The sequence below is a fragment of the Camelus bactrianus genome, chromosome 21 (genome assembly GCF_048773025.1).
Source record: "Camelus bactrianus isolate YW-2024 breed Bactrian camel chromosome 21, ASM4877302v1, whole genome shotgun sequence".
NCBI classification, from domain to species: domain Eukaryota; kingdom Metazoa; phylum Chordata; class Mammalia; order Artiodactyla; family Camelidae; genus Camelus; species Camelus bactrianus.
The window spans coordinates 7028701-7041047 of record NC_133559.1 but is presented as its reverse complement, the minus strand read 5'-3'; the positions used below and the strand labels follow the sequence as shown (position 1 = coordinate 7041047).

At 38.0% G+C, this 12347-nt stretch overlaps 1 protein-coding gene across 1 annotated transcript in view; it reads left to right on the top strand.

The window, feature by feature from the left end:
- NUP210L (nucleoporin 210 like) overlaps positions 1-12347 on the top strand; it is a 68782-nt gene that overhangs the window by 52232 nt on the left and 4203 nt on the right. Inside the window, exons 31-37 of the mRNA XM_010954018.3 lie at positions 663-838; positions 1318-1535; positions 3033-3169; positions 5971-6097; positions 7928-8077; positions 9573-9823; positions 11215-11419. Of these exons, the coding sequence (XP_010952320.2) occupies positions 663-838; positions 1318-1535; positions 3033-3169; positions 5971-6097; positions 7928-8077; positions 9573-9823; positions 11215-11419 (1264 nt within the window). The remainder of the gene's footprint in view (positions 1-662; positions 839-1317; positions 1536-3032; positions 3170-5970; positions 6098-7927; positions 8078-9572; positions 9824-11214; positions 11420-12347) is intronic.

Below are 12347 nucleotides of genomic sequence, written 5' to 3'. Positions count from 1 at the left end.
GAGTAGCTTTGGCAAAAGGGTTGGTGTGGGAGAAGTATAGTACTATTGCTATCAAAATCAGGCTTTGTTTTTAGAATTTTTTTAAAAAATTAGAATTAAAAGGACCTTAGAGGTAAGTTAGTTTAAAACAAACAAACAAAAAAAACTTAGGCATTAAACATCTAGTATATTCCAGATATTATGTTGTTCCTTTTATGTATATTATCTCTTTTAACTACCACAAAAACCCTATAAGGTAGGCATTATTACCCCTATTAAACTGATAAAAAATATGAAACCTAGAATGGTTAAATGAAGCTATGAAATGATGAAGTTAGGATTCAAAGCTGGACTTCTCTTACTGTATCATAGTTTAGCTCTTAAAGTGTGAGGACAGAATCTATAGTATTCTTGATAAATGATAAATTATTTAACAATAAATATTGACACTCTGCACAAAATAGATAAAATGCAGTCCTTTCCTCAAAAAGCTCCAGCTTCCCTTCACATTTCTTGGGAAGCCATTGCCTGTGCTGTCATTTTTTTTTTCATTGATTTAAATCATCTCAAATCAAGAGCTAACTATTTCCTACAGAGGAGGAACATCATTTTATCATTGATTATAAATCTCAGCTCTTCTCCAATGCATCCTTCTCTGTACCAGGAGATTTTGTCTCCCACAGGTAGCACCAGTGACATACCTGCAAATGAGCAGCCAACCCAAGCTATACACAGCTCAAGGAAGGACCCTATCAGCCTTTCCACTGGGCATGTCTCTCACCTTCACTGTTCAGTTTTATAATAGCATCGGAGAGAAATTCCACACACACAATACCCAGCTTTATCTGGCTTTGAACAGGTATGGAAGGCAAAGGAATGGTGTTGACACTGTGGTAGAAATCTTGTAGATAAGCCTAGTATTATACAGCAGCTCTAGCGAATTCATCTCATATTCTGCACTTGGAATCTGATCTTTCTTTCTTTCACTAAGATGGGGGAAAAATCCAGAATTAGTGCTCAGTGAAGAAACATTTCAGGATGTTTTGACTTTGACAAGTCCTAGTTCATAGAAAGCTCTTCTAGGGAGCTAACTGAAGTATTATCAAAAAGCCATACTGGAAAAAAATTTAATTAAAAAAAAAAGCCTTACTGGGTACTATATATTATGAAGGTAATAGACCTGAACCATGGCCCCTAGTTGCTTACTCTCCACTGCAGAATTCCATCTAAACTTTTGAGCTGTTGAATATAAAATACTGTGATAGAGTCTGCCCCCCAGAACTGTTTCCTAACTATTGTCTCTTTTCAGAAATTTCTACCTTTCATGTCTACTTTCAGGGATGACCTGCTGCTTATTGGACCAGGGAATAGGAACTATACTTACATGGCCCAGGCTGTGAACAGAGGGGTGACACTTGTGGGGCTCTGGGACCGGAGACATCCAGGCATGGCAGATTATATTCCTGTTTCTGTAGATCATGCCATTGAACCCGACACCAAGCTCACCTTTGTCGGAGATGTCATCTGCTTCAGTACTCACCTCCTCAGACAGAATGGTTTGGATACCTTCTCTTTCTCAACCTCACAACTGACAGGATTAAAAACAACTCATCCCTTAGAGGATTTTTTCCAAGTTATCTAAAATCTAAGGGGTTCTCTGAGAAAGAAAATACTTTTGTGTGTTTTATTATTTTTCATGTTAACTGATAGTTCTGTTTAATGTTCATTTCTCTCAATAGCCAGCTAATTAAAGGTCAGCCAGTAATATTTATCAAGTGCCTACTGAATATATAGGCAGTGTAGAGTACTGTGCCTTCTCCTGCATTCAGCTTCTGCAGGAAGGTAATTGCTGAGTTGAACATCAGTAAAGGATGAAATAAAAGGAAGGAAAGGACAATAAGGCTTTAGTTCTAAGAACCAGTTGTGTTCACACTGTTTTGTGAGGCACATTTGAAGGCCTAACTCCTTACATACACCATCACTGTAAGAAGGTTTGGCCTTGTAATGGGCTACACTATACTCTTGATCAGCAAAGCATTTCTGTTCTAAGTACTATTGAGTTAAAAAAAAAAAAGTCAGTCTTGGGTTAGGAAATGTGTATTATATCTTTGGACTTACAGGTAGCATATCCCAAAATGGTGTACACTGGGTGTGTGCAACCAAATAATCCATCCAAGTAAGGCTGGCTGCGGTGGTATGTGGCTTTGGTTTTTGCATCCTCTTTTGAGAACTATGGATACATGTGTTTGGGTAAAGTAATGTAATGTTGGGCCTGACTTTAGCATTATCTGTGTATTTTGGACTTGATACAAAGGGAGCTCTATTCAGCCTAGGTCAAATCCTCCAATCCTGTAATAGCTGATTTGCAAGCAAGTACTTACTAACATGTAATCCAGGGCCGATGAGCTAACTCTGCTTAAAATACTATGATTGTTAATCTCTTCTCAATGAAACAGAGGCTTTTTTACTCCTTTTTCCTAGGTTCTGTCAGGATTGTCCCTATGTCTTCCATTCTGGAATTTTGGGGGCATCCCAAACCCATAGCACTATGGATGAGGAAGCAGAAGAGTCACATGCTAGGATCAGTAATATAATCTAACATTTGACATTCTTCTGCCACCTTGAGACTTAAACCAAAGTAAACCAATCCTCTCTTCTGCCAGTTGATACTTGCTTGCAGTCTTCTTGCTGGTATCAATCAGTAGATCAAAGCAAATTAATCCTTAGCAGGGTGTATACAAAGTTTAATCAGAGTTATCCCTATGTGTAAAAAGAGTTTTTCTTTTTCCTAAGGGAACAGTTACATTCTCCAACTAAGTAGCTCCTTTTGTGACTCTCAAAGTCAGTAGTTCCTATTTTATTTTGCTGGCATAATACATGAAGGGGTACCCAACATTCAGAAAACAAAGTTATCCTCAAAGCTGGATGTTCCCCTTGGGAAGGGATATATGTATGCTTGAATGGTCTACTGATTTGGATTCTGAGTGAGGTTACAATGACCATCAATTTGTATCAAAAGTTGTAGCCAAGTGCTTTCTTTTGTCTTTTCCTAGGTGAACCTGGGATATGGATGATTTCCACTGACAGTATTCTAAAAACAGACATTGTCACTGGGGTAGGAGTGGCCAGGAGTCCAGGAATAGCAACAATCTTTCATGACATCCCAGGACTGGTGAAAACATATCGAGAGGTAAACCTAATGATACAAAAGTTGAAGAGTCTAGAGCAACAATTTCTATATATAGGGATATGCATACAGAAAACAAATCCTAAGAAAAGAAATACATTCACATATCAGATATTAAGCCAGCCAATAAACTTTATTGGAACATGAAGGTAAATAGTGATTAGGATTCTTAACCAAAAGAATGATTAATCTGATTTAAAATATCACTGTGGCTACTAGTTGATGCTAGACTGTAGGGACAAGAGTAGAAGCCGAGAGACCAGTTTGGGAGGCTATTATTGCAGTAACCCAGGTGAGATATGATGATGGACCAGGGGCATAACAGAGAAGGTGGTGAAAATTGATTAGATTCTAAGTATATTTTACAGGTAAAGTTGATAGCCTTTCCCGACAGATTACATGTAGAGTGTGAAAGAATAAAAAATAACTTATGGTTTTTGATTGAACAACTAAAAGGATAGAGTTGGTATCAACTGAAGTGGTAAGAGTGTAGGCAGAATAGTTTTGGAGAGAAGACAAGTTTTGCACATGTAAAACTGAATGTCTGTTAGATGTCAAATGAATGTGTTGAGGTAGCTAGGTATAAAAGTCTGGGAGTCATTGGCAGACAGATGATATTTAAAGCCATTAGATCACCAAGAGAATGAGTGTAATTAGAGAAAAAGTCCAAGGACTAAGCTCTGGGGGCACTCCAGTATTAAGAGCTCTGAGAGACAAATAGGAACCAACAAGAGAGATTTATAAGAAATGACCAGGGGTGGGGGGAAAACCCAAGGATACTGGTGTCCTGGAAGGCAAGTGAAGAAAGTATTTCAGAGAGGGAGAGGGTGATCAACCATGACAAAGCTATTGATAACTCAAGTATGAAAACTGAGAAATGACTGATGGTTTTTGCAGTATGGAGACTGGTGACTTTGATGAGTAGCTTCAGTGGAGTGAAGGGAGTGAAAGTTTGGAGAATTGAAAAGAGGAGTTGAAGACAGCCCTCTTCAAGAAGTTGGAGTCAAGGGTTTGTTTTGCTGATTGTTTAAAATGGGAGAAATCATGAATCAGTAGAGAAGGAAAATTTGATGTAGGAGGAAGAATTGCTTAAGTGATATCCTTGAGTAGGTGAGATAGGTGAACAAGTGGAGGTAGTCTGCATAAAGCTTTTTCTATTTCCCCCTTACATACATGTAATATCTCCTTCCTCTGTGCCCAAAGAACTTGTTTATTCCTCTTTTCATTCTCAAATGTAATAGCTGTTATTTTTTGAGCATCTACTATCGGCTTGGCACTTTGCATCTATTTTTTAAATCTTGATTTTACATGCAGTACAATTATCATTTTTAATCTTCTCAACCCTGCAAAGTAAAGTATTATCGCAATTTTATAAATGAATAAATTGTCCAATAAATGCCCACATGGTACCTTTTTTTAAGGAGCTCAGAGTCTAGTGGTAACATAAATAATTACACATAGATGGCATAATTTACAACATAAATGATCATGTCAGAAATTCTCTTAGAATACAGAATAAAGTCACTAGTTCTACCTAGAGGCTAAATTTCCCAGAGATGACATTTAAACAGAGTCTAGGGATTAGTAACTTGGCAGGTAAAAGGGGAGAAGGCATATATGTGCAAAGGCAAATAAATGTATATGTTGTGTGAGTAGACTAGTGAATAAATCAAGGTGGCTTCAGGTTAAGTTTTAAGGGTAGAGAGGGAAAAACTGGGTAACATTCAAAGAGAACTTGTATCATGGACAGATAAGAGGGTTGAGGACAGAGGCAGCATGAGGAGATAACTAGAAAAAGAGACTGAGAAAGGTCTAGGTACTAGAAAAGCAAAGAGAAAGGGTGTCACAGAGGCAAGGGAGGAAATGGGCCATGGTGTCAGAGGCTACAGAGAAGTCAAAAGGTCACTTTTTCCAGTTTGTGTACTTTGTAAAATCCTCATTTAATTACTCACTAACTAGGAGACAATCACTGAAGCCTATTATGGGTCTGATTGTGCAAGGCTCTGGAAATACAAAAACGAAAAGAAAACTCCTTTCCTCACTGAGCTCTTAATGTAACTTGGTTTTAAGGTCCTTGAATAGTTTAAAAACAAAGAACTATGGTAGTACTAAGGAGACTGGAAAGTAAATTGCATTTAAATTAAATATATTTGGGGGAAAGGGTCACCATCATCATCTTCTCTCGTTGTAATCATTAAGCACTTGCCTTATATTCAAGGCACAGTATAGAATGTACAAAGATAAATTAGAGTTCTCAGTCGGAGAACTTAGAATCTAATAGGAGGGATTTTAACAAGTATAAAAATACCTACAATATAAGGCAGAACATTACAAGTATATTGAGAGAAACAAAGTACTTTAAAGTTTCAGAAAAGGTTGAGATTATATGCATCTAGAGAGAGGAAAAGAGAAAACTTTCTAAAGAAAGTTGTGTCATGTATAACTGAAAAATTGTGCTCTACACTGGAATTTGACACAACATTGTAAAATGATTATAAATCAATAAAAAATGTTAAAATAAATAAATAGAAAGTTGTGATTGTCTTCAGAAGCATTTTAATAGGGAGTTATACAAAGGGAAGATATATCAGAAGGAATCAAGGACAAAGACCTCCTTTTAGAAAAAAAATGTTATCTTCTTCTCAAAAGTGAGCAGATTCTGTGGTTCTCAAATATGTGATCACTAGAAGGGCAATATGCTGTTGTGTGAGACATACTTTTGGTTAAATGAGTTATGAGGCATGAAGAGGGAAGGAACCAGATTCTCTAATTTAGGGACCTATTTTCCTTTGGTTTACTGACAGGTGGTAGTCAATGCATCATCAAGATTCACACTCAGTTATGACCTCAAGACTTATCTCACCAATACTCCCAGTTCAACTGTGTTCAAGCTCTTCATCACCACTGGCAGAAATGGTGTCAATCTTAAAGGTGAGGAATCTCTTTATAGGTGTGGGTGGTTATTCCCATCTTTCTTATCCTCTCTCAATTCATTTACCGCTTTGGATTAGCAATCCAAGTTTTCTTTTATGTCAAAATTGATTCTACCTTTACAAAGAAATCACTGGGAGCTATGAGACTTCAGAAATTATGACTAGATTAAGGTTTTGAAATAGGCTCAACCTAGTCACTAATGTCTTTCTACTTATAACCCTGCCTAGAACAGGAGGTAGCCTAGACCAAGGATTTCCAAACATGGCTGATTTTCAAGGTTACCCAAGGAAATTTTTTTAAAATACAGATTTTTAGGCTCCATCCAGAAATTTAATAAGTTTGGGATAGAGCCTAGGATACAATTCTTCTAAAGCTTCCCCAGATTTGAGAATTGTTGGACTAGATGACATCTGAAATGTTATTTGCTCAGCAAATTTGCCTTGTGTGTTTTTTGGTTTTTTGTTCTGTATTGGGCTGTGATTTACTGTCAAAAAAGGGGTGCAGAAAGATTACTAAAATACAAGAAGCTACTAATAGATTCTAAATGCTATGTTAGGAATTTTTGTATCTTTTATCTCACTTAACAATCTTAACATGTAGTAATGATCATCACTTTAAAGATGAGAATACTGAGTCTAAGAGCAAGTAACTTGTACAAGGTAACAACCAGTTAGTGGCAGGAATGGTAGTTATGTCCCACAGCAAAGTCCATGTGCATCCTTCCATTTTTTAAAGGAACAAATGCCAGATTTTTTTTTTTTTTTTTTGGCCGAGAAAACACTCAAAACCAAGCAGAGAAGTCCAGAATACAGCAGAATATAATTGTCTATAAAACTTAAGATAATTTAAACTCTAATTACCATTTTTTGTCCTTCAACTTTTAAGCACTTAACGTATTTTCAGATAAAATATTTAACCTTATAAATACATCTAAGTATGTATGCATAAATAAGAATATTTGATCTTTAAAATTCTGCAGGTTCTTTTACAAAATACTAAATGTTTCTTCATAACATACTCACTCACTGTTGTCTACCTCACTTAATTTTACAAACAGATTTCAATTTTTTTCCCTGCAGAATCTTTCTTAAACCACAACTTATTATGAAACCTTATGAAGCAGTTCCTTTAATATTGCTGATAGTCTCCAAAAGATGAGAATGGTTACTGGACTGCTGGCAATTGAGAAAGCTTTAGTAAACTGAGACCATTAAGAAACTGTACAGGGGAAAATCTTGTTAACAAGACACCAGTTCCTGTTTAATCTAAATAGGGGGAGGGTGTGGTTTAGCATGCATGAAGTCCTGGGTTCAATCCCCATTATCTCCATTTAAAAAAAAAATTAATGCCATCAATGGCGCCAGTCCATTTTTTGCCAGTGCTATGCAGCTCCTGTTTAAGTCACCACTTGTAATGAGTTTCTAGAGATATTTGACTTGAATCACTGCAATCAGTTATGGAAAACAAACCTTGCTACACTAAAAATCTACTTCCCAAGTGTAGCACTTTATTTCTAATAGCTGTCCAATTTCTCTGTAATCTTATTCCCACTGATGAATTCCAAAAACCTTTGAAACAGGACACCACCTATGATATTGATAATAATAGTCTCATTATAATCATTCACAAACTAGCAGAGGCAAGGGTCTTACACTTGATTGTGGTAGGACCCAACAGAGCTGGCAAGTAGACAGCTGTAGCAAGTAAAGCAGAACTGACCCTCTTTCTTGCTTTTTTTTTTAAAAATACTAAACTGCCTCTATATAACAGTCTCCCCTTTTACAGATTGTTACTGACAAAGCTAATTACCTCTTTTCTGCTCATTAGGATCCTGCACCCCAAGTCAGGCCTTGGCCATTACAACAATGCTTCTTCCAGAGACCCTCATTCTGTGCCATGTACAGTTCAGTAATACTTTGCTAGATATTCCAGCAAGTGAAGTCTTTCATGTCCAATCAGATTTCAGCATGGAGAAAGGTGGGTTCCACCAGTTGAATCTGGTTTCCCCCTTGTTTTCATATTTGTACAAATGTCACATTCTTACTGGATTGCATTTCTACTTTCCAGTTTCATCTGCTCTATAACATGGAATCTTTCTCAATCAGCATTTTTGTTCTGTTCATTCAACAAACTTTTAACATGTGTCTTTATATTATACAGTGCTTTTCTATTATAACTTACTATTTTCTCTTTTCTTAGCCTATTATCTCTGTGAGGGATTGGATTATGTCTCATTATCTTTTATCCCCAACTAGTAGCACAATGTTTGAATGTTGTTGAACTGAAGGATATTCCAATCAGAAGAATAGCATTAACAAAGTAGAAAGTAGAAATAGGCCTGACATTGGGAAGACTTAATATAAATCAACTGATCTAAAATGAAACAATTCATGTCAAATGTAAATAGGTAGTACTATATCATGGGAGAGCTCCTACTCCAAGGTCAGGCAGTTTGAATGGTACGGGTAATGAGAAACCACTGAAAGAAGGCTCATTCAGCAAACTGTTGAGCACCAAACAGAATGGCTGGTACCACGTCAGGCACTGGACATACAAGGAGTTAAGACAAGGCTTTTAACTCTTACTAGTACTGCACAGGGTAACTAGTTATAGAATAAAGATATACGTGGGATGCTATAGGATGGCAGAAAAAAGGAGTATCTACATCAAACCTGGGGGTTAGACTCAGTTTTCACAAAGGAAATAACCATTAGAAGGACAATTAGGACTGAAATAGATGCAAAGAGAACAGGACATTCCAGGCAATACAGAGTCCTGGGAGTTTTCAAAAATAAGTTTGAAGCAGTTTTTAAAGAATCTAGTGGGGGTACACAGAATGGATAAGAAAGAAGAATGGGATGCAAGGAGACTAGTAAATGGGGCCATTGCAATAATCCAGGCATGAACTGATGAGGGTCTAGACCAGAGAATCAGAGAAATACTAAGGGGGCAAATGTAAGACATTTCAAAGGATGAGCTAGCAAGATTTGGAGAATGACTGGATATAGGAATGAAGGAATGGATGTCAAAAGACAACTAAGGTTGAGCATGGGTAACTAGGAAAACAATACTATTAACAGAAATAAGGCCATCAAGAGGTGGTTTGATAAAGAATCGATTAAACCATGTTCAAAGCTTGCCTTTCACAAACTCCTTCCTGACCTCACTAACTATGACTGCTTATCCTACCTATATCCGCTTAATTTCCATTTGTACTATATTATTTAATACTCTCTGACATATCGATTTACCAGTGATAGTATTCTTAAATTCAATCGTGGGTTCCCTGGGACTGTTTTTCCTCTGGTAACCTCCCCTATAGTGGCCAACAGTGTACTAATAGTGAATGCTAAAAATTGAGTTCATGTTTTCTTTTGAATTTGCATGTAACTATTTTTCCCTTCCTATCCTAATTCAGTTGACTAAATAGAGCCTCTGAGCCTTACTGCTCAGTTTCTCCTCTTGTTTTCAGGGGTTTATGTCTGCCTAATCAAGGTTCGACCCCAGTCAGAGGAGCTGCTCCAGGCCCTCAGCATGGCTGACACCTCAGTCTACGGTTGGGCCACACTTGTCAGTGAACACAGCAAGAATGGAATGCAAAGAATCCTCATTCCTTTCATCCCAGCCTTTTACATCAACAAGTCAGAATTGGTTCTTAGCCACAAAAAAGACATTGGGGAGATAAGAGTACTGGGAGTGGATAGAGTTCTTGAGAAGCTAGAGGTATGTTAAGGACTGAAGCAAAGCAGAGCAGGGTTTTTTTTGTTTTGTTTTGCTTTTTCTTTTCTTTTCTTTTTTTTTTTTTTTTTGGCAGAGGGAGGTAATTAGGTCTATTTATTTATTTTAATGGAGGTGCTGGGGATTGAACTCTGGACCTCGTGCATGCACTCACCACTGAGCTATGCCCTCCCCGCTAGATTAGAGTTTTGAAAAGGGGATTTTTCATTCTCAGTCCAGGGTAAAGGAACAGTTACTGAATGACTTGATAAAATTCACCACAGAAAATTCTTAAACAAAATGAAGACAATGTATCCCCTTCCCAAGGCCAAGGGGACTCCCAGAGTCCAAAATCTAGGTCATGTGCCTTGTCAGTCTGGAAGATAACACAAATGCTTTAAATATATATACATATATTTACACCAATGCTATCTTAAAACAATTTTAGAATGCTAGTTTAAAACTTTTTTTGAAGTCTATTTTATTCTTTTTTAGATCTGTCCCTACCTGTGTGACCTTGGGCACGTCATTTATCCCTTCAGTTTCCTCACTAGCATCCCACTGTGAATGCTCTTTGAAAACAGCAAAAGGTGTAAACATATCTTAGGCATTAACATCTTAAAAGGGTTAAGCTTCTCTGTTTAGGGCAAAATTACCTTAGAGGGACCGCATCATGAAACTGGAACTGAATCCGTACATCTCTGTCAACACTTACTGTTCCTTCTACAATTCTCCTCTTCCCTCAAAGGGCATAACCGACTCTGCTCAAAAGCAGAATCCCAAGTGCCCCTTCCTTCCTCCACTCCTTCCCTATCCTACTTCTGCAGCAAGGGGAAAACAGCAGCCTTATCTCCCCACCCCAAGCCACAGCTTCAGAGGACCCCACCCCAGGCACATCCGCCCTCTCTCTTCTCCAGGGGCACCAGAGGCCAACCTTGCCCTTCCCCTCCTGCCCCAACCTAGAGGAGACCCTGGAGGCATTCAGGGCCAAGCAAGGCAGGCGGTATTTACAAACCTGCTTTACCACTTGCATAGGGTAACCTCGCTTAAGCCCACAGGGCCCCTTCCACTCCTCGGGCCAGAACCAAGACCACGTGCCTCAGCCATGGCTGTCTCGTGACCCCAGACCTCCTCTGCTCCGCGCGGGGCTACCGGGACTGGGACAGAACAGCCACACTTTACCAGCAACTGAGGCACTCACCTGAAGTCTATTTTATTCTCACAGATCGTTTTCTTCCCCTTCAATACATCTAAGTGTGAAAAAGTGACTTATTGTCAGACAGCTAGCTAGAACTAGACATCCAGATGTCTTATTATATATGTTTAAGATTGGAATGTATTCATACAAAACTGATTTTTCATCTTTCAAACAAGTACCTTTTTATCTTTTCTCCAAGGTCTTCCCCAGCTCCCCAGTTGTAGTGGTCTCTGGCCATAGACAGTCTTCCCTCACACCTGGCCTGGCCATCTACCCCGTGAGAGTAGTCAACTTCACTTCCCTCCAGCAGATGGCAGCACCTGTTTTCATCAATATTTCCTGTGTGCTCACCAGTCAAAGTGAGGCTGTGCGAGTGAGAGCTATGAAAGAGAAGCCTGGTGCAGGTGAGCATTGAGGGCTCCTATTTTAATCTAGAGGGAAAAAGACAGAATGTATTACAGTTTAGTTAATGGGAAACATTCAGCCACTTGGCCAAGATCACTCAAACTAGCTGCAGCATGGATCTTTATTCTCCAAGCCTACTCTATAAAATAAAACCTTCAGATAGCTTTCTTATCACTAGCTAGATGTTATCCTTAACTTACATATTTAAGAATCATTATGTTATTTTAACATGAGTTTGTCAGCTTCGTAAGTGTACTTCTTACCCTGTTTTACATTTTTTTAATTGAAGTATTGTTGACTTACAATGTTGTGTTTATTAGTTTCTGGTGTACAGCAAAGTGATTCAGGTATACACACACACACACACACACACACACACATACACATATACATATATACATATATTCTTTTTCTTATTTTCCACTATGGTTATTACAGGATATTGAATGTAGTTCCCTGTGCTATATAGTACAGTATTGTTTATCAATTTAATACTTAGTAGTTTGTATCTGCTAATTCCAAACTCCTAATTTATCCATCCCCCACCCCCTTTCCCTTTTGGTAACCATAAATTTTTCTATGTCTGAGTCTGTTTCCATTTTGTAAAGTCCATTTGTGTCATTTTTTTTTTTTTTAGATTCCACATATGTGATATCATAAGATTTGTCTTTCTCTGACTTTTCACTCAGTATGATAATCTCTGGGTCCATCCATGTTGTTGCAAATGGCATTTTTTTTATGGATTGAGTAGTATTCCATTGTATTTGTATACCTCGTCCTTCCTTCCCGAGTTGACGGTTACTTCCATGTCTTGGCTATTGTAAATAGTGCTGCCGTGAACACTAGGGTGCATGTATCTTTTCGAATTAGTTTTCTCCAGGTATATGCCCAGGAGTGAGACTGCTGGATCATATAGTAACTCTAGTT